A 22,957-nucleotide genomic window follows, 5' to 3' on the forward strand; every position below is an offset into this window, starting at 1 on the left:
GACATGCAAGGATGACCTGCGAAATGAAGCTAATCTGCGCTCCGCAGCTTGTACTGTATAAACGTAATATATGCTCCGCGCGAGAGACGCAAATGCAGAACACAAAGGTCTTTGCGAGTACGCGCGGATCGACATTGCATTCCTTTCAGGCCGCTGCTTCAACCAGCTGGCTCAAGTGAAACGCGCATTAGCCGCCAAGCACCAGCCGAAAACTGTTCCGGGAAGAGCGGCCGCTTCCTTCCGGAAAGGCGTCGTTGTTTTCGATTTGAGTTGCGTAGGCGAGGGCGGAGTACAAGGCGAGACGGGCAAGACGGGCACCGCCGCAGCGCCGTGCGGTGAGCGCCAGCGGAAGAAAAACGTAAACAGACGTGGAAGCGAGCGGTCGTGGGACCACCGTGATTTCCTCGGAAAGAGGCAGGATCATTAAAACGGCTTGTTGGCGTGTCCAGGCGAAGGATCAGTGGACTCGGAAGCTAAGGCTCACGAGGTTGCCGAGAGACAAGCAGTAGGTGAGCGACGTTCTCGAGTTATTCGCAACGCCCGCTATCTGACACGGGCATGGGTCGCCCCACGGAAGGCAATTCCGAAAGGAGGGGAGGGGAGGGCGCAGTTTTGCGGGATTAATGGCGTGCGCAGCCAGTATCGCCACTGTTGTGGGCCCGTCAACGCATTTCGTCTCGCGTCTCGTCAGGGCAGCGTCCCTTCTCCGAGCGTGGACGGTAACGATCTAGCCGTCGACCGAGGCGAGCGCTTTTTACCACGTGACAGCGCCATTGCTGCCGAAGGGTCCGATTAGGAAGCACTGTTGTAAAAGCGTGCGTGTCGGCCTGTTTGTTTTACGCGAATCCGGTAGCGTTACATTCACTGGCCATTGAGAAACGCGGAGCCGTCGTCAGCGTCGCGGCGAGGTCAATCCGACATGGACATCTTGATCGTGCAGGGGAGGCGAGGTAGCGCAGGAATCGCAGTCGGGGGCGCGAGGAAGAGGGAGAGGAAAAAAAAAATGCGCTCGAAACCAACGCGGAGCTACTATCAAGTTTTCATCTTTCTTTCCCTTGCGTTCGGTTTCACGTTTATCGAGTCTGCATTTTTCGCATTCCGTGCACGCGCCGAGCACGCTGTGTGTGTCTGAGCGCTCTACTTCCGCCGCGACAGACGGATGGAATGGCGAGTGCCTTTTTTTTTTTTTTCCGCTTGTTTGTTCCGGCGTGGACCCGGAAATCTGTCCGTAATTTTCCTTTCAGTTGACCTGAATGTCTACCGCGGTTGGTTGTGACGAGGCGGGTTGGCGTTCTTGTTCTTTGGCTATTGTTTTATATATTTTTTTTCTAATCGCACTGTGCCAACAAAGCGGCTTTGTGGCTCTTTACTCAAGGTCAGGCGACTTGTTTACAATGTCTGGCTTTCTGTTTGTCTTTTGACCGGCTACGTCACGCTTTGCCCTCTGCAGAACCACGCTGTTATTGCTGTTATCGCTGCGTCGCCGTCCTTTTATTCGTGGTGTCTTGTAGCGTAAGTTCTGAAAACATGCCAGGCGCTGGTAAAATGTCCAGGTGTTTGCCGCCGCTATGTTTGTGGGCGGAAACGGATGCAAAATAAAAAAGAATCCATGCAGCTTTGACTTCCTGTGCTCCCCTTGCAGTTCGCATCCTGTGTGCGGAAAAATAGTACCAGATGCAGTGTTTAGCTCGAATTAGTGAATGAGCGTGCCTTAATTGCTATATTTTCAAGCCATTTTTTTTTTTTTTTCCGATGTTGCATGCTAACCGCGTATGTGATCGGGCATTATCGGAGCGTGCCGCGGAACATGCAAGATCGGATACGCGGAACTTGATACTGCTCAAATTTTTCTGGAAAAGCAATGTTAAGTTGAAATGCTTTGAAACACAGTGGATTGATTTTGATTCTGCGCTCTTTTATTGTGTACTCTTCATAAGAAGGCCTAAAGTCATTTGTTGAGCTTCTATTGCATGGCTTTACATTAGCGTGGCAGGCTTTGGAACATGGCAACTAGCCTGTAAGCATTTACGATTGTAACTTAATTGCGCATTGTGTGCCGTTTAAATATTTTAGTACTCAAACTCATCTGTGATAATAATAACCTTTATTTGCATTTGAGCAGTTGTAACATAGACGTCTATGGCGATAGTTTTGCATTGTAATTCTGATATAATGAATCTGGCTCAAAACAGCGGTGAATGTATAAAACTGTTTGCAAGCAAAATGCTTCTCAGGGAAATGGCGTGTAATTAAAACCTGTCATCAAGAAATCTGTGGCTAAGGTTTATAAAATTGGCGCTGGATAATTAGCTTCACATGATATTGTTCATTTTGTGTTAGGTTTGTAGTGTATTAAATTTTTTAGTTCCTGCTTTCTTTTATTTCACTTTTTTTTTTAACCATGAGTGGCGAAATGTATTTGTAGTACAGATGTAACACTTAGCTGATCCGACAGAAATGCCTGTTTTAAATACGGAGACGTGAATCTACAAGTATTTTCTATAAATTATGTAATTTTCTTCTTTGCTTGTTCCTTGCCTGTTGCATTTGTATAGTACGTGGATGCTGGCTGAAATCGCTCCCAAAAAGCTGGGTAATTTGGTCCAGGTGCGGTAGGTGTTTTCAGCTCTCTTGTAATCCCTTTCTTTTTGAAGCATTCTCTTTATGTGGCTGGATCATAGTTGAAGAAAATTTACTTGATTGTTTTAACATCACATCACAGTACCCTGAAGCCACAGGAAGTTTTTCTTTTTTGAAGCAATAAACGTGTTGTGGGAGCATAGAGCACTGGGTGGGAGCTCTCTTTGAGTCTCCGCACATCTCTTGTGACCATTTTTTTGCAAGCTAGTAGGCGGGTAATTTTTCCAAGATTTGGCATGATGTGTTGGTTGTGTCGTAACAGCAGCTCCAAGCAGTTCATTTGACAGCTTCACACGCCATAACAGTTAGCACACAACGCACCAGTAGAACAGGTTTAATATACCAAGCTATACTGAGACAGTCTGATGTTGCTACCACTGGCCAAGGTTTCTTTTCTGGGGACTGACTCTCCATTGAGGTAGAAAATAGTTGTCTCCACAGGAGGGGGTCGTCCAGTTGCCACTTCTCATCTTCATCTGTCTTCATTCTTAATTTGCCCTCTCAGTCACATCCATCCCCCCCTATTTTTTTTTTCACTATTTTTATACAGAGTTGGCTGAGCTGGGTGGACAGATGATGAATTTTGACTCTGACTTGACAGGGAAGATTCATGCACTCTCAGTATCGGCGGAAGTGCAGAAAAGGAGATATGAGCTCTGTTTGTACAAGGCTTGTGACACGACGGAGAATTCTGGTCAAACAAAGCCAGTGACACTTAATTTCTTGAAACATAATTACACTGCGGGGGTGTGAAGCTGACAGCCTTGAACTCCATGTAGTCAGCTCTTGTGAGCAGAGATATAAATTTCCAGAATTTTTGAATTCTGGAAAAAAAAGAGGAAAAAGTTTTTCCCAGAAAGATTGGGAAGATACTGAAAGCAAGAATATGCGGATAATTTATACTCGGGTATGCTCGAAGTTCATCACCAAAAAGACTTTCTCATAGATTCTTGTTACATATATGCAATATTGCTTGGTGCTTCGGCTTCCCAAAGACGGCCACTTTCTGGTGTGTGTTACTGATGGCAGATACATTTGTATGTACTTCCACTCATGATGAGGCAGCAATGCATGCGGACCAGCACTGAAATGTGTGAGAAGTAGCCTCTGGAGGATTAACCTGTTCAATATCTACACGACGGTGTTTCGAAGACCCCATCTGGTTACATCTGTCCAGAAGAGAACCTAGCAAAGTTGTGAGATCCGGGAGCATGTGCCTTGCCGAAAGTTGATTGCGCCAAGGAAAAAAAAATTAGGCTCACAGACAAGTTGATCAGTGTACCTTTTAAAAACGTTTATTGAACAGACTGCACCAGAGTGCTAGGAGAGACACTTGATGAGTTTATTTATTTATGTATTTATTTATTTATTTATAGATACTGCGGTCTTAAAGATAAGACCACAGCAGGTGGGTTGCACACATAATTGCACAGTAGCACAAAAGGACAAAATATGAGAAAAAATATACAGCAGGCAAGGTGTCACCGACAATAAAATTACTACAGTAATTTGACAAAGACAGTGTACACATAGGGGACAGGTTTGTCGCTAAGTGCTGGTACTGGCTTGAAGCCTTCGAGCTTTGAGGGCTGGCATTCAAGCTACTGTTAATTGCTCTCGCTTAGTGGGTGGCTTTCGGCAGCTGAGTTAGACAGGGTGATGTGGCAAACACTAGAACAAAAATCTTTAGAAAATAATAGCACTCTCACACGATGACTGCACTCGTTCCAATGCAAGAGGGTAAATCAGTGTAATTTCACTTCATTACTCATCATCAAAAATAAAAAGGGCAAGTGGTGTAATGTTGCCAAGAACAAAAAGTGAAAGCAAATTGTTTAGGCATAAATGCTGGAAACCTAGAGTTCTGTCACGAAGGTTCATGGTGAAAATATTTTCCGTTGTCAGGTTTTTGGGTCAGTAATCTTTTTGGGGTCTTGACACAATTTGCCTGATGCTGTTTTACTGACTTGCCTTTTATTTGCTCACTGGAAGCACTGACGAGGCTTTTGAGTCTTTGCTGCCATGAAGAAGCATTGAACAGCACAAGCAGCATTGAGTAAAGGCATAGCTTCTGCTAGTCATTAAAAAAAAAAAAAACGAGTACAAAAGTTAGAAAAAGCTTCTAATTAGAAGCAGTGTGAAACATTTGAAATGTGCTTTTGCAAGTAAATCACTAAGTTTTGGATTTTGTAGGGGTGTGCAGATATTCAGAGTTTTCAAATAGTGAATTGAATATCTTGTTATTCGATAGGCATCTTCTAATTCGATAGGCTGAATGAATCAAATAGCCCATGCTCAAAATTGTGTGAAACTAATCGAATATGTTAGCAAGTTTTTGGATAATCGACTGAAAATTTGAATAAGGCATACCATAATTTTTTTAGACTATTTAAAAAAAAGTGTAGTCGATCTCTTCGGTGAGAGTAAGTGTAAGCATGAAATGCATTGCAGGAAAGGTCTTAAGCTTTCTAGGCTGTTGTCCACACTTGGGTATTGGTTAAGTCTTTTGGCTGCTGAACGTCCCCCACGTTGGCCCGCCTGTGTTCTTCGAGCCAGGCAGCACGCATGATACCCCTGACTACTTTGCAGCTTGAGAATCTGGCGTCAGCTGCTTTTCTTAGTTGGAGCGTGCTCTAGGCTTTTTTTGCTGCTTTTGGTACGTGATGTGCTACTGCATTTGCCACTTCTGGGGCTGGGCAGTGCACTCGGAATCTCTCACTGCTTTAGCCCTTTGATGCACAGCTGTGCTAGCCCACTTTTGAGTGACATTAGCTAACAATCACTTAGTAGAATGAATGAACGGGCAATCAGGAAGGTGCTGATTTCAAACACAGCACTAGAGGCCACCATTTAGAGCATGTAGTATATGAGGCCGCGGTAATTGCTGAGAGGACCAAGGCTTCTGCAAACAAAGCTGCTACGTTTTTCAGCGCAGCTGGTTTGAATCTCACTCGGTTTTATATTATGGTAAAGTTTCTTTTATGCTAGGTAGATACCATTTGGATGAAAAGTTTTGCTGTGATTTGGATTAGTCCTAGCTCATATCTGGTTCAATGTCACTCTTGGTTCACCACAGTTTTCGGACAGTGTTCACCTTTGTTTACCGAGAATGGGAAATAAAAGTATTTCATGCTTTAAAACAGTGCCCACTCCGATGCCTCACAGCATGCTGCTGCGATTGGTTTGCGCAATACGCCCAGTTCAGTGCCATGACATAGTTCATTTGTTTGGCGGTGTCTGTAATTCTCATACATCGCCTCCAAGGCTGGTTGTCGCGACATGGTTCAGGCAGGTCTACCTAACTCTGCCTTGGCCGCCGCGGTGGCTCAGTTGTTATGGTGTTCTGCTGCTGACCTGAAAGACGCATGTTCGATCCCAGCCGCGGCGGTCGAATTTTTATGGAGGCAAAATTTAGAGGCCCATGTACTGTGCGATGTCAGTGCACATTAAAGAACCCCAGGTGGTTGAAATTTCCGGAGTCCTTCACTACGGCGTCTCTCATAGCCTGAGCCGCTTTGGGACGTTAAACCTCATAAACCAGCCATAAACCAACCTAAATATGCCTTGATGACAGAGCTCTGAGGCCATGGCACATTGATTTTGGCCCATCATCTACTGAGATGTTACAGTAGTTTATCACTGCAAAAGGTAAATTTCCTATGCACTTGACATGACGGTCATGGAGTTACTATACTGACTTCGTGTTGCGTAGTATCTCCTTAGTTGAGATTATTGTTGCGTTTTTTGGCAGCTGTAGCTTTAATCCGCGAGGCATAGTACCATACCGCAGCACCACTGTGTCACACGAATGTTCATTCTGTGGAGATATGTGCACTGCTAGCAAATGCTCGTATTGAACATTCTATGCAAATTTAGTTCAATTTTTTTAGCTACGCTATTCATATTCGATTCAATGCCAAAGTTACACTTTTCATATTTGATTCAGTTTTGAAGCCGTACTATTTGCACACCTCTGTTATTCGGGCCTCATTATTGCATACAGTAATTGTCTGGCTGTGGTTGCATGTTGGTTCAGGTGTCATTTTTTAGTGATTGGTGTATTCAAGACTTGCGTGCATTAGTAAAGGTCGACTTTGTGTATGCGCACATCTGTTTTGCAGAAAAGGCAATGGCTGGAATCCTATAATGGAGCAAACTACACCTTGCAATAGAGTGGTTGCAGGTTTGCTACTACTACAATAAGACGATGCTAGTCTTGTGTGAGTATTCAGTTTGGCTTGTCAGACTCACGGGGAGAAATCAAGCAGTCTTTGCTATGCTAATAGTGCAAAGGCCGTGCTAGGCAGTGTTATGGAGTTTACATTGCACTGCTGGTGCTCCAAAGCTATAGGAAGTGGACACAGGTGACTTACTCAGTCTTAGAGCTTTGCGGCGTTCTAATGCTGCCAAAGCCCCGAATAGTTTTATATATACTGGTCTGTCAACCTCTGACACAAGCTGTACCAATCAGTATGCATCATATGCAAATGTTTGGCTGCTATAGTTGATTTATTGATTGCCTCTGAGTACTTTTGTAGTGTTGTTCATCTTTATATATATATATATATATATATATATATATATATATATATATATATATATATATATACAGGGTGTTTCACCTAAGACTTTCTGCAATTTTTAAAAATAAGCTATTTGAATTAGATGCGCGCTTTTTCTGGCATAGCATTGTCAGTGGTGTAGTACATCATAATTCAACTAAGACGTGCTAACTAGCAGGCTTGTTAACCAATATTTAATAGTTAACTTTTAAACTATTACTTTTGGGCTCCTTAATTACTGAGAGGCATGCAGCCCACCGCAAGTAATGTCCATATCCGTTTTTAGAATTTCGAGAACGCGATTATCCTCGGCGCTGTGGCGCAACAAATTTCGCCTACGTCGCGCCAAAATACATGCGGTTTGAGAAGCTTGCAGGCAAAGCAACCTCTCCAGTGAACCTAACTCGTCGAAATAGCCAACATTTGTGGGGCCACAGCGCCGAGGATAATCACGTTCTCGAAATTCTAAAAACGGATATGGACATTACTTACGGTGGGCTACATGCCTCTCAATAATTAAGGAGCCCAACGGTAATAGTTTGAAAGTTAACTATTAAATATTGGTTTACAAGCCTGCTAGTTAGCACGTCTTAGCTGCATTATGATGTACTACACCACTGACAATCTATGCCAGAAAAAGCGCGCATCTAATTCAAATAGCTTATTTTTAAAAATTGCAGAATGTCTTAGGTGAAACACCCTGTATAAACGAACCATTGCTTTTCACACACCTATACGCTTGTCCCGCAACGAGCCCAGTTAGCCTACCGAATAGCCAAAAAAGTATTGACATATATTCTAATATAATCCAAAAGCGAGATGCCTGTGCAATTGAATTTTTGTATGCATGTATACTCTCCCCAAAGTAAGGATGTTAATGTGCAGCTTAAAAATATTTCACTCTTACGACTCAGAATCTTGCGCCATTTTTCTAAGTTTTGTTAATTCTTTTAAACTTTTCCTCTTCCTCCTATGTCATCTTGCCTATTTAGTTGCCTATTTCAGTAATCGTTGACAAGGAACACCTGTAATAGAAGCAAGCTTTTAGATGTGTGTTTTTCTGAAAACAGTCCTTAAAAGTGCACTGGGTGACTATAGTAGGATACAGCTTTGAAAAATGCAGTTGGTAACATAAGGCCACTGTCCACGGTGTCCTGTATAACTTCATTAACCATTCACAACAATAAATGAAGTCGGCGTTTTAACGTTTGACTTCATTTAACAAGCCAGGTGTCAAAAATTCTAAAGCTTATACTTTCTTTATTGTAATTATCTTGTTTAGGTAACAAGAAAAGTTTTAACGACGGACTACTTTTTTGTCGTGGAGGAATTCTGTGCTGCGGTCCTGAATGTGGATGGAGCTCCACTGCAGACTTAGGTTGTATCTGACTATAGAACTAAGAGGCAGCAACGTTCGCGTTAACAATTAATATTGTGTCTCGCTCTGGGTACATGATAGTACATCCCATAAATTTATTATTAAATGGAAACAGATTCCTCGAAAAGAGTCATTGCAGCCGTAGCAGCATGAAGTATTTAATGAGGCACTAAGGTGAATTTTAGTTGTGCTGTGTTGTAGAATGAGCCTCGTAGATTGTTATTTGAGCTTCCATCCAAGCTTGAGAGCTTTTTTTTTTTTTGACATAAAAATAGTTGACATATTGCCAACACTGGCAACAGAAATGATGTGTAAGCTTGGGTCCACCTGTAAAATTAACCTATGCCTGGTGAATATAGTTGAATTTCCTTTCCCATGTAGCCTGTCTTTCCACTGCTGAACAGTAACTATGGTGCCACAAGTATGGCTGCGATCACAAGAAGAAAACTGCGATACAGCCGCTGCTTCATCTTTTTAATTCGCTTTAATTGTTACACTTGGTAGCTCCACGAGCCGGAACGACGGCGGGTGAACAAGCAGCTGTTGTATTGCTCGTTTCGTATGTGTCATAGGACTGCAAACCTACGTTTTACGTCGTAACCAAAACCAAAATTACACTGGAAAAGTTTTATTTACTTGCCAGGCACAGGCAAATTTCATGTGTCTGTCCATGTTTACTGATTCCTTTTGCACTATTCTAAATAAAGGCGACCGCAACAAAAGGTTTGATGTGTCTGCCAGTTTCAAGGGAACACTACACAGCATAGTATCAGTTTGTAGTATGATCCGAAAAAAGCGAGCAACTTGCGTGAATTCAAAAAACATGGAATAAGTTTGAATAATTCTCTAAAGTTACAGAAGTGGTTTCGTCAGTTCAGAATGGTTGAGTTCAAAATCCACATGTGCCATCATGGGCTCAAGCAGTTTATTTCATAGTGCAGCTCCACATGAGGATATTAAAATGCATTTATTCAATTGCTTGCTTAGCAAAGTTACAAGAAAGTTTGAATATTAATAAAGGTCTTTTAGGGCCGAAAACATGCGGCATCGTTCTAATTAAACACTGGGAAATTTTCTTCCTTGACCGTCAGTCTGTTGTGCTTCGTCTGTTTATTTTGTTCTGCGCTGTGAATTCACGTACGACAGCATCATTAAATCTAGATGGTCTTGCCTCTGTGTGCAGTGTGGTTGCCGTAATCTGGCTGCTGTGAAGCTGGCCAGTCTCTGGGCCACTATTGTTCTTGCTGCTGCCGTTTGTGCGCAACCTTATCAGGCTATCCCCTCCTCCTACTTGACGTTATCTTGCAAACACGCTTGCTGCATTGAGAGATGGAGAAGGGAAAGAGGTGGCGCATAACGCTGGCCTTCACTCTGCCGATACGCCTGGCTTTGTGCGGTCAACACTCGACGTGCGAAGTGCGCATTGTGTGTGTATGTGTTGTCGAAGCTGGCATCCACGTAGTAATGTGTAGTTGCATTCTGTTGCTCCCCTTGTGGACCTGGAAGGCGGAGCCGAATGTCTCGGTTCCCATTTATACGGGCTACGCAGTTTCGTAGCTGCCAGCTGGCATAGAATCGCTCCAGGGCCCCTGAACAAAGAGCAAAGCCTGCCCGACTTCTTTCTGCGTGGTGTTGTGGCTGAGGACGTCGTACTAAGCTTTTGGAACCCCCTCCATCAACGACCAATGTGTGGCGTAACAGTGGCGAATTTCTTGTGGCAGGTAATTGAATATGGGACCAGACTGACACAAGCCATGTCAACCAAGATGAAAGACACGTCGCGGGGAAGCGGGGTGGTCTCCCTGGCTGAGCAGGCCTCGGACATCCATAAGACTGGATACCTGCGCAAGCTGAAGGTGAGCAGTTGTGTTGTGGCACCTTGCTTTGCATTTCTCATTTTCTCTTTTTGTCTAGGCAAGTTTGTTGCCAGCGTCATCTGTAGTCTGTCAAACTTTCATTTGACTGTAGCACGAGGCACTTTTGAGTGGTTTGTTAGGCTTCATGAGGTGTTTGGTGACATATGGGGACAACTGTGTCGTACCTTGACTCACATACTGCTTCCATCTACCCCGTGTGCATGTGTGCAAAGCGTCTGCTTTTTCTTTTTTCTTTTTTTCATTTTTAAACGTTTCATTCCCTTAGGGCACATTTCTCGTCTTTAGACCCTATAAGTCATCATTGTTATTACCGGCATTTTGTCAATCACAAAGGCAGGCAGCACTACGGGTGTCTCTTAATTTTTTACATCATCAATGCCTCCATTAGCCAAGGGGCATTAATTATTTAGGTGGTTTCTTGATTTGTACCTATCTGCCTTGAGCTATACTGCCTCATAATCATGAGTAAGTCTACAGTGATGCTACAGGAAGTCAAACAAGTTAACATAGTGATTAAATAATATTTTGAAATTTTTTATTGGCTGAATTTGCCACTGATCTGTCATCTTGTAATTCTGCTTTACTTGTGATTGCAAGAAGAAAATTCCGGACGGTCTATACGAATGGGAAAATGCTGAGGTAATGTTCCAAGCTAGGTGTACGCAACAGTTTATGCATGAACGGGTTTCTTGAGAATGCCAGCAATTGCATTGTGTTACACAGGTTAGTGGCAGGTTAGTGGCATGTTAAAATATGCATTTGTGCGGTGTACTGAGCTACATGCTAAGTCTGTGAGCAAAAGATTGGTGTTGCAGCACTAATGTGCGGCACTGTTCACTTCCTTCGTGGGCAGGCCAGAGTTAAGGCTGTTACACCTGCCGTCATCATGAGCTTGTGGGCCGTAGCTGTGGCAAATTATTTTCTCTACAGGTGTGAACCATGCTCTGATGCTCTGAATTCTTGTGTAACGCATAAAGTAACCAATCTTTCAAAGTGCTTTTGTGCAGGTTAGCTTGAAATGCTTGCGGCTTTGAGTGAAAACTGCTAGTGATAAGGATGTGCAAACATTTGGGAACATTTGTGGACGTATGTGATTTTTTCACTCATCCACAAGGCTGGAAAAATTTTAGTATAAGGTGCAGTTTTTTTTTTTTTGCATGAGTGAGGGAAATCCTTGACCTGCTTGATTTTAATGTGTGGTAGGAAGGATGTGCGAGTCCCACATAGTTCCACTGTGTCAATATTCCCGTCTGCTAGGACAACGATAGAGGGGCCAATGCAATAATTGCACTGTTATCATTCGGAGTACTTATTGAAGGAGAAATACAAGAAGAGTGGATGTTTAAAGTTGTATGCTCTAACCATAGTGAAGGGCAGTCGGGGTGTTCCAAAGACTGCAAGAGCAGACGTCCTTGAAGTTTCGGTTTTATGCTATGGGTGACCATCAGCAGGATTGTTAAATCCACCATTGTTTGACTAAAATGGCTACTCATGCAAAATGTGGGCCGCAATTAAGCACCTACCTGGACATCACAAACTACATTGCAACAGTGGTGATTGCTGTGGTTAGCAAAAAATGTAGAGAGGATGTGCGTGGAAATGTTTGTTGTTGCCGCTCTTGCTTTAGCTTTGGTGTGTTAACGCTCAAGTTGTGTGCAGGCAAAAAAAAGCAGAATTTTCCTCCTCCTTTTGTTGTGTTTGGAATTAGTGACTGAAATTTTTTTTCTTTCATGCTCTTTCTCTTTTTATTGCTTGTGTTATTGTTTTGCTGTTGTCTTATCTCCTAACAATATTCACTCACTGCCTCAAACAGACAATGAAGAAGAAGTTCTTTGTCATGCGTCGAGAGTCTGAAGCTGGGCCCGCACGTTTGGAGTGCTACGACAGTGAGAAGAAGTGGAAGGGCGGTGTGCTACCCAAGCGGACAATAGCGCTCCGGTCCTGCTTCAACATCAACCGCCGCGCAGATGCCAAGCAGCGGCATGTTCTGGCACTCTACACTCGGGACGATTCTTACGCACTCGTGGCCGACAACGAGGCCGAGCTGGAGGCTTGGCTGACAGAGCTGCTGCGGCTACAGCATGGCACGACTGACATCGACGGGGATGCCAGGCCCAAGCCCTTCTTCGGTCAGTACAGCATGGCTTGGGTGAAGGTCTTAAAAGACCCATTAGGTCTCTTCGATTTGGCTGCACTAGTTTTGCTAAAGTTCCGCCACCGTACAACGAGTGCGCGAGGTAGGTTCCGGCAGTTCACAACACTAGCGCTGCACTGTCACTGTCAAAACGAATAGGCAAGTTCACAAAATGTGCAGGCCACCCGGCATCGTGAACTGGCTGGCACTGGCTCCGAAGTGAGTGCAGCGCAGTCGAGAACTTGTCGAGAACTAGGCCTGCACTTGCACAAAACCAAGAGGAAAGTGCAGAGGGCGCGCTGCACTGGCAAAACGTATGCCACAGTGCTGCTTTCTCTGAACTCGTGCAGCTAGTTCATCCAAATCGAAGAGACCTATTATTAGACAGTTTTGGTGTAATGTACACAAAGATGCGTAATGGAATAGCGTGCGCTCAAAATAGCGTGGTTAACGTGCGTGTGCGCGAAATGGTGACCGAGACCGAGCTTTTGCGTACATTTGGCTAGGGTATGCTAAAATTTGAGTTTAGCGTGTGTGGCCCTTATATGTGCTAGGAGATTAGCGTTGACAAGATGGGGATGTCCAGGTTGCCTGTTTCAGAGCAAATCTGTCATTGGTGCTGTTATTTTGGCGGGCTTCTAACTATGACGCATAAAGCATTCGCCTTGCCTCATCTCACCTACAGCACAAAGAATTAGTGAGTCTTGGGTTGTGACAGTAACCCAAACCTCAGGAGCAGAAGTGGGAAACATGTGCCACAGTGCTCTTTTTAATAATTTGTTACAGAACTGTTTTTTGCTCAGAGGTCTGGTTTTGGCGTCCATGGGCTGTGACATCAAAGCCCAGTGCGCGGAACTACCGCAAGTTGCCTAAGCTTATAGAACATTCTTAGTTGCTGCTTCATTTTCTGGTGTGAATCACAGAACCTGCTACTAGTTGTGTACGCTAGCCCGGCTTACACTTGTGTACGCTAGCAGTAGGTGAAGAAACGTTATTCTGCGAGTGCACATGACTTGTGGCAGCTCTGTGTGTACTGGGGTTTCTGCTTTGCAGCCTGCCGAAACTGAAACCAAAACTCTGTGGAAAGAGCAGTGCTGTAATGAATTTTTAAAGCACACTTTTTTTTTGTTTTTTTTGTTTTGGTGTTCCTGATGCCTTGCACACTGTTAGAGAAAAAAAAAACGCATCTGAAAGCCTGATGACAGCAATTAAATCTATTTCCGGTATTTCTGCAATGAATGTAACCATATTTAGCACAGGTATGTAAGTTTCAATGCTGATTTCAGAACTGCATTTTAATTTAAGTTTGCTGCTATTACACTGCTATTACAAAGCTACAAAGCTGCTATTGTAAAGGGAGTAACCTATCATCTAGTACACTGCTTTAGAGAACAGGTTACTCCTGTTTTATTTCTATATACGCGTATTAGTGTTTAGAGTGTAGCTGCTGAGTATTTACATATAACACCTTTTTGAAATCATCCTTGAGGTATTAATAATTAAGCGTATAGTGTGTGAGTTTTTCGTCTCAGCATGTTCACAAAGCCGTGTTCTGTGCAATGAAGCTATTAGCTCTCTTTTTTTTTGTATGCCCATTACTCATGGAAATAAAATTTTTACTCGAGCATGCATATCTTCAAAAAAACATTTTTTAGAAATATAAAAAATATTGCGCATGTACATAGAAAACGCAAGAGTTTTATTGCAATCCTCAGTGTATCAGGATCCATGTGCAACAAACAGAATCATTCTGCTCCCTTTGGTGTACAAGTGCTGCAGGGATGAGTTACAGCAACTGCACGAAAAGTGAAAGCTGATAAAATCAGCCTTAAGGAGGAGTCTGGTCTTGAAAAAAAAAAAAATTATAATGTAGTCACAGTTAAGAAATCTTCAGGGAATATGTATTTGCCTTATTTATTATGTTTTTAAAAAGCTTGCTTCATTTAGCTGGGACACCTGGTATATAACCATACACTACTCCTGTTACCCATGCCATTGAGAGTTGGCTATGCTAGGCTACTGTGCTTGAATGCAATTAATAGTGTTGTAGAGCGCCGCCACCACCCGATAACAGTGTGCTAAAATGATTTGCTTCTTAAGGCCTACATTGGTTAGCTTCGGACTGCCCAACCTTGTGCCTCGTTACATCTCCTGTCCTTGCGCATGCGTGCAGAACACGTGTGGCAAGTGAATGTGAAGACAAAGGGCCTGGGTAGCAGCCGCAACATCACTGGCCCCCATCGACTCTGCCTAACAGCCAGCGCACTCACGTTGGTCAAGATGCACACGGACCAGGAAAACCCCGAGACGCTTGAGTTTCCGGTGGGCCCTGCTTCTCTGCCTTTCCCTGCCTGCCTGTCTGTCTCCTCCACTCAGCAGCACTTAGCACCATGCAGGCTTCATAGAAACTGTCTTACCCTGAAAGAAGCTGGGATGTGCTTTTTTTTTCTTCACCATGAGGCATGTGCAATGATTGGAAATTAATGGCAGAGCACAATTGCCCACATAGCTTAAATTAAAGAATAGGTTGTTCACATAGCATTCCTTTGTCATTTTTGCTAAATTGTCATACCATGTGCGTTTAACATAGTGTCGAGGTTATTTACTATGACTACCCTATTTGCTTTTATCCACAAAACAAAGTGCAGCGTAACAGAGCTGGAAGAGAGATGTAATGTCTGCTAAGTGGAAGAACATTTAACAGCCTTGACACTCTTTGCCTCACCTTGTTAGTGGTCACGGTTGCCCAAAAGAAAGAAAAAATGCGTCTTAGTCGTTTTCTCTCTGGGCAGTGGTGTTGACCCGCAATGCTAAAGTTGTCGCATCGACATTCTCCCGCCCAGTTGATGAGCATCCGGCGGTGTGGCCACTCAGACTGCTTCTTCTTCATGGAACTCGGTCGCTCCTCTGTCACCGGCTCGGGAGAGCTGTGGATGCAGACGGAAGACACCGTTATCGCTCAGAACATGCACGAGACCATTCTGGGGTGAGCATGACGAAGTTTTTGTTGCTGCTGCAGTGATTTTAGTCTTTTGGCCTAACTTAATTTGGTGCTGAGCGTTCATTCGACAGCAACTGAATATCTGGAGTAGTTGAGGACATTGGGCGAACACCGTCCTTGCTTCAAGTTGTTGTGCAGTTCTACCATAGTTACTGTGTGTGTGTGGGGGGGGTGTGCGTGCGTGAGAGAGAGAGAGAGAGATCTGTGAATCCCTTTGTGCACTGTTCATCTCGTTTCCAGGGCAATGAAGACCTCTCGCAACAAGGAAGAGCTCGGTCCCTTCACACGCCCCCGAAGCTCGTCGACCAGCGAGAACAGCAAGCCCATTGCGCACAAGCGGCCTGTGCATGCTGTGGCCACTCCGCACGCTTCCACAAGCTGTCGGGACCGGTGTGACTCCATGCCGACATCCCGTAGCCGCAACAGCAGCGAGTCACACGCCGAGACCAGGTCAGTATCTCCCTCTTTGCACTTGGTTTTCTTGCTCATGCATGTTCCTGATGACTGGCACTGTAGTACATAATTGAGTCACAGCAAAATGTGAGCACTGTGCTTATTCTTTCTTTGTTGGTTGCTGTCCCTAGTCCTGTTTCTACACGTAACGATGTGACATGAGAGTGTGTCTCTGTGGGGCTGCTACGGCAGGGCATATGAGCAAAGCCCTTGGGTTTGCCCAGGTCTGTTCACTTTGTGGCCATCCTACCAGAAACTGAAGCAAGAAACTTGGATGTCTTCCCTAATAGCCATACAGTCTCTTCGCGATGAGTACAGATTGAATATACATCAGAAAAGCTGTGCGGTTACAAGGATTTTAACTGGGTACACAGTGCATAGACGGGGTCTTTGAACCAAAAGGAATTGATAGTTTGAAAGTGATAATTACAAGAAAGCTGTTCTGGTTCACCTTGTTCTTCATCTGTTCTTCATTAGTAATCTTAATTAGTAAGATTAGTAATATTTCACTGCATTTGGGCTAGCTGAAATCTTGCTGAGGTTCTCTTTCTACAGACTTGCATGCTATCATTGGAATAATGTTTCAGTCCTCAGTCGTGTCGTCTGCTTTTGTGAAGTTTTGTGGTTCATAATATTTCTCTTTTTAGTTAAGCTTAATTGTAAGAAATCGATTATTTGTCTCCTACCTGTGTGTCTCATTTGTTCAGCACTTTTTTTTTTTTTTGCAGCATGTGCCAGCTATCCCAGGTTAACGGTGTTACAGAGGTGTATGGTGTTATATAAGTATTGCATATTTATGTCTCAAGAATTTTTATTTTCTCTCTGGGGCATGCTAATGGACATCCACGTTTTGAACATCCAGAGTTGTGAAGCAGTATTAAATCACTAAGAGTCATTCTCTTCATTCAGAGGTCAAGATTGCAATCTGTATGTTGTACGATCTGCATGCTTTGTGGCTTGCGTGTTGTCAAGATTTGTATAGGAGTTTTGTCCTGTTTCATTAGTATAATTCTCTTAATTTGGATCAGAGAAAAAAACTGTGTAGTTAAAGCTGCTCAAGAAACAAAAAAAAAAGTTCTTTTAACTTCATTCCTTGTTGATTTCTTAGATGTGTGATGTACTGCTGTGAGTGAAGTGTGCACAGCACCGTGTGAAAGGAAAACTGTGTGTGAGGATTGTGCTTGGTGTGACTTGCGTCCTGAAGTGCAATTTTTTTAATTCTGAGATATCCTTTGCAAGTACCCTTTTTTAGTGCACCGCTGTAGTCAAAAGTATACAGAGCGCAAGGTCTGCGAGAAGCAGGTGTTTCCATCAAGGTTAGCGATGCAAGAACCCTTTTTTTAGTGCACCGCTGTAGTAAGGTCTGCAAGAAGCAGGTGTTTCCATCAAGGTTAGCGATGCAAGAACCCTTTCTTTAGTGCACCGCTGTAGTCAAAAATATACAGAGCGCAAGGTCTGCAAGAAGCAGGTGTTTCCATCAAGGTTAGCAATGCAAGAACCCTTTTTTTAGTGCACCGCTGTAGTCAAAAGTATACAGAGCGCAAGGTCTGCGAGAAGCAGGTGTTTCCATCAAGGTTAGCGATGCAAGAACCCTTTTTTTAGTGCACCGCTGTAGTCAAAAGTATACAGAGCGCAAGGTCTGCGAGAAGCAGGTGTTTCCATCAAGGTTAGCGATGCAAGAACCCTTTTTTTAGTGCACCGCTGTAGTAAGGTCTGCAAGAAGCAGGTGTTTCCATCAAGGTTAGCGATGCAAGAACCCTTTTTTTAGTGCACCGCTGTAGTCAAACTACACAGAGCGCAAGGTCTGCGAGAAGCAGGTGTTTCCATCAAGGTTAGCGATGCAAGAACCCTTTTTTTAGTGCACCGCTGTAGTAAGGTCTGCAAGAAGCAGGTGTTTCCATCAAGGTTAGCGATGCAAGAACCCTTTCTTTAGTGCACCGCTGTAGTCAAAAATATACAGAGCGCAAGGTCTGCAAGAAGCAGGTGTTTCCATCAAGGTTAGCGATGCAAGAACCCTTTTTTTAGTGCACCGCTGTAGTCAAAAGTATACAGAGCGCAAGGTCTGCGAGAAGCAGGTGTTTCCATCAAGGTTAGCGATGCAAGAACCCTTTTTTTAGTGCACCGCTGTAGTCAAAAGTATACAGAGCGCAAGGTCTGCAAGAAGCAGGTGTTTCCATCAAGGTTAGCGATGCAAGAACCCTTTTTTTAGTGCACCGCTGTAGTAAGGTCTGCAAGAAGCAGGTGTTTCCATCAAGGTTAGCGATGCAAGAACCCTTTCTTTAGTGCACCGCTGTAGTCAAAAGTATACAGAGCGCAAGGTCTGCAAGAAGCAGGTGTTTCCATCAAGGTTAGCGATGCAAGAACCCTTTTTTTAGTGCACCGCTGTAGTAAGGTCTGCAAGAAGCAGGTGTTTCCATCAAGGTTAGCGATGCAAGAACCCTTTCTTTAGTGCACCGCTGTAGTCAAAAGTATACAGAGCGCAAGGTCTGCGAGAAGCAGGTGTTTCCATCAAGGTTAGCCATACCACGTGAAATTTCCTTCATTTGTATGTGCATTGAGAGGGATGTGCCGTTCGAATTCCCGCTGCCTGTGCAGGCAGAGTGGAAATCTAGGTTTTTCATGAGATGGGTGCCCTGTAAGCTTTTGGCACTAATAGTACATTTAAGTCATGACCTCGCATCAGTTATTCTAGCTTTGCTTATGGATATGTATGTGATTCTACTGCCTCATGCAGATTTTTTGTTTTATTGCTAAGAAGGAAGCTTTTGTTGCTATGATGAGGCTTTCTGTGAGTAAAAAAAAGCTACATTCCCTTAGATTTATGCACTTACATTTCTTGGCGTGCTAATTTTTGTTCTTTTTCAGCCAGGAACTGAACTATTTTAAATTTGTATTGGACAGAATCAAGAGCTAATGAACTAATTTCGTATACTGAGGCTATTCTTGAAATTTCCTTTATTCTAACTAAACCTTTAACGTACCACCTGCACATATGATATGCTGGATAGCATGTTACATAGGGTTATGGACTATATGATCAGCAACATATGCCGAGTAGAATTTTTTTAAGCGATTGCAATGTGCATGTGGATGTGTGAGCATTCTGCATATACCGCTCATTGGTGCTCTTCAATAATTTATGGTTAGAAGTATTGCATGAGGAAATAAGATTGTTTTAAGCAGAAACTTTGCTTGAACGAAGCAGATTCAGGATCCATTGAATAGATGGACTGAAAACAGGCATTTCCCAGTGTTTCTGTTTGAATGATTGCAGCATATACTCCGTTTCATACATAGCAGGCAACGCTGCGGAGGTTGCAGAAGTAGTGCGTCCATAAATCCATATTACTCCGGCTCGTATCATTCGTTCTTCTCAAAGTGTCGGCCAGTGTTTGGACGAAAATAGAGTGATTTAAAGCGAAGTGGTAGCATTGAAAATCTTGGTCATAGCTGTGAGAAGCTCAGTATTTGTGGCGTGGGGCTATGATTTTCGCTGCATATGAACTACTTTATAGGGACGCATGTCATTCTTACTTCTCAAATTCTCGATGAGTCGCAGGATTAAAATGTGTCCAGAAGTAAAACAAAATGAAGGAGGTTGCCAGTGACAGTATCCGAGATTTGGCGTAACGAAATATGCCTGTGTTCGCTTTGGTTGTATGGAGAACTTTTTTTTTGGGCACGGACTTAGCCTGCGTGAGCAGGCACGCCAGCTTTGGCAGCATTGCCTGTTATGTATGAAACGGAGTGTAGTTTGGATGTTCAGTCTTTGTCAGAAGTGTCTGGCCCACAGGGTTAGTTTGTTGAGCCGTGTAACGGAGCACTTGCAACACCCTAAGTGTGCATTATGATAAAAATATGCATTGCAAAACATGGTGCCTCCTTTATCAGTTTTGATCTCTCAAAATTGGTAGTGTCATCAAAAGTGATAGCAAGGCAGCACATATATTTTCGCCACATTATGGCCTGACTTCGGATTTTTCGTGTATATATTTTTTTTAGCGCTGATGTTGAAGTCTTGTTTTGTTGGTTGCTTAGCAAGAAAGCCCTGCCTTGAACATTACGATTTTGTTTCTTTTCTTGTCTGATCTTTTTTCTTGAGCTTCACAAGACTTCAAGGCGTGCACTCTTTTGGTGCACATGCTTTTTTGCCTTGCCACCCACTAAAATTGCTGCTGCCATGTCCCGCCCATGGGTGGCAATTTGCAGTGGGCTCCCTCGGACCCACACCGCTGAGTCAACGGCCAGGCCCCATAGCTCTTACGGGAGGACCTATTCGGTCTCCCCACCGTCTAACAACCCCATCACGTAGGTCCCCATGTGCTTGCGAGTGTGCTTGTGTGCGAGTGTGTGTGCGTGTACGCATTTGTGTGTATATGGGTGGCACCTGTCACACAGGCCTTGTGTGTACAATTTACACACGCACCACGGAGGAACATGCAGTGCAGGAATGCAAACAGAAAAAAACCTGCTTTGTTAACGCAAACAGTAGTGTTCAAAATGTAATTTCTTCAGGATTCAAAGTCTGTCCTGTCATTTTTTACTGTGGCACGAGTATTAGCTAAGGGCTACAAGAGCTTGCCAATTCTGCAGAAAAGATTTATAGAGGTACAGCTTGTCCTGCATTGTTTGTGTGTGCCTGTCTTTTATGCTGGGCTTCTTTGCTGCTCATTTGATTTAGAATTTTATCACATCATCTGGTTCGCCGCCACGGTGGCTCAGTGGTTATGGTGCTCGGCTGCTGACCCGAAAGACGCGGGTTCGATCCCGGCCACGGCGGTTGAATTTCTTTGGAGGAGAAATTCTAGAGGCCCGTGTACTGTGCGATGTCGGTGCACGTTAAAGAACCCCAGGTGGTCGAAATTTCCGGAGCCCTCCACTACGGCGTCTCTCATAGCCTTGAGTCGCTTTGGAACGTTAAACCCCATAAACCAAACCAACCAACATCATCTGGTTCAACCTATTGGTTTTTTCATTCTTTCAGGCCAAAAAGCACCCTTTGTGCTTCCCTAGAACAATTTTTTGGGGAACTTGCAATTGCGGTTATTAATCTCAAGCGGTTACTAATGGACTAGTTATTAAGCAGGATCCATGTTATAGTATCTAACTCTTAAAATTAGGGGCGTGCGAATATTCGAAGTTTCGAATGAAAATCGAGTAAGTCTGATCTTTTCATATTTTCAGAAATGATACTCAAGATTTACAAATATTCAAAAATTCCCAAATATTCGAAAATTTTCTAATATTTGCCAGAGATTGTATACCACGGCGGCTTTTATAAATTCGAATAAAATCGCAATAGTATTTGGGAATTATCCTACGATAAAGTTTAAACTGCCAGGAAAACGAAAAAAAAGGTTCTGTTCCCTTTATTCTCCGTTGTTTATCACGTGGATCGATAACGTTCGGATGCTGCTAGGCTTGGACCTCGTGCGACATTTGGCTAGTGGGCTTTCATGCGTAAAAATCGATTCCATACAGCTCGTGGATGACCTCAGACGTATTGAGAGCTAGTGTTACTCCAACAGGATGTCTCTAAATGTTGAAAAATGTATCCATGTGTGCTTCACAAGGAAAACAAACCAACTAAAATATTAGTATTTCCTAAACGGTGAAATGATTAGGTCAGAGGCTATGCAAAAATATCTGGATAACATGCATGATGAGAACAAGATGGCTGACCATCCGCTTTTAATGATCAAAACGAGAATGTGCACTGTTGTTTCTTTGATCCCTCCATAATATGTTGCATACCTAAAGCCAATGCCCCCCATGGCATTCAACCTATTGCCTTCATAACTCTCCTAGCATAAGCTCCGCATCTCGTTGCCCATTTGCCTCTCAAATCACTCACTTGCATGGTGCATTGTAACCCATGCATTTCTTAAATTCGCTTAATGGCAGGTGTGACGACGATAGCAGGGCAGGCCAAACAATAGCCTGGCCACGTAGTTTCACTTTCTGAGCTTCGCCTCAAGCCCACGGTGACGGCAGCTGTCGACCCACGCATTCACCGGTGATCCGAACCAAGCTCCTCGCCACTTAAATTAAAATCTTTGGCAATTCGGAAGAGATGCAGCTAAAATATCAAATTGCTGTGAGGCTGTTTACGCGCTGCTATCTACTGTGTTTGTCAGTGCATTTTCCTCCGTGGTGCAATGTTTGCTATCTGCAACAAATCTGTGTGGGGCATTCAAGTTATAAGAAATGCTGTAAGAGGGGTGTTTTTTTACTTTGTGCAACCTGTAATATTCGTCCTGCTATAATTTTGGTCGAGGCACGTGTGTACTAATGCTGGATAAAGAAGATTTTATAGCTCAGAGTTAGGCATTTTAAATGTTAGGAATGTTAATGATTCTGCATAACAGAAGGAAAGGCTGTGGGGGCATGTATTGCACTTTGTACATGTCCCACCTTAAAAGCAGGTTTTATCCCATTGCTGGCTAGCTGTTTGCAGTTTATTCAGTTTCCTCATACAGAAGCTAAAAGACCCCGAACAAAAGTTGCTTCCTTGCACCTGACTAGGTTCTGGGTGGTGCTAAGTATCTAAACTTTTCACGCGGACTGTATCTGCCAATGTAAAAATAAATTTCAGAGAAGTTTACCCTAAAAAAAAGTTTCCTGCAGCTTGCCCCAAACTTTCTGTCACCTTTGCTCCATTCAGTAAGCTGCAGTATGCAAAAAGTTCAAGAGCTGGTAAATCAAAAATATGTAAATACGGTGGAACTTATTGTGATGCTTGTAAGAGCACAATGTTAACAAAATCACAACCTGTGAAACAATGTTTTTTTGCTATAAAACATTTAACAAGCAGTCATGTTAGGGGTTTCTTAATGCGAATGGGAAAGTACTCGTCAAAAATGCAGCCAACATTGGTTGAAGGGAGAGCTCATTGAATTATGGCTTCCTCTG

General features: G+C 43.5%; 1 protein-coding gene across 4 annotated transcripts in view; it reads left to right on the forward strand.

Annotated features, from left to right (window-relative positions):
- The first annotated feature begins 323 nt into the window (after positions 1 to 323).
- Positions 324 to 22,957, forward strand: part of chico (insulin receptor substrate 1 chico) — a 40,778-nt gene continuing 18,144 nt past the window's right edge. The window contains exons 1-8 of one of the 4 annotated variants that reach the window (XM_089570983.1): positions 324 to 509; positions 6,762 to 6,860; positions 10,302 to 10,436; positions 12,271 to 12,586; positions 14,765 to 14,913; positions 15,435 to 15,577; positions 15,833 to 16,042; positions 20,255 to 20,353. In XM_089570983.1, the coding sequence (XP_089427109.1) occupies positions 10,335 to 10,436; positions 12,271 to 12,586; positions 14,765 to 14,913; positions 15,435 to 15,577; positions 15,833 to 16,042; positions 20,255 to 20,353 (1,019 nt within the window). In that variant the 5' untranslated portion in view covers positions 324 to 509; positions 6,762 to 6,860; positions 10,302 to 10,334. Of the gene's footprint in view, positions 510 to 625; positions 1,168 to 6,761; positions 6,861 to 10,301; positions 10,437 to 12,270; positions 12,587 to 14,764; positions 14,914 to 15,434; positions 15,578 to 15,832; positions 16,043 to 20,254; positions 20,354 to 22,957 lie in introns of those variants that run through there. The other 3 variants (XM_089570984.1, XM_089570985.1, XM_089570986.1) reach the window with 3 other exon arrangements.

This window comes from Amblyomma mixtum, chromosome 2 (assembly GCF_055824585.1).
Source record: "Amblyomma mixtum isolate Tamu chromosome 2, ASM5582458v1, whole genome shotgun sequence".
Classification (NCBI taxonomy): Eukaryota; Metazoa; Arthropoda; class Arachnida; order Ixodida; family Ixodidae; genus Amblyomma; species Amblyomma mixtum.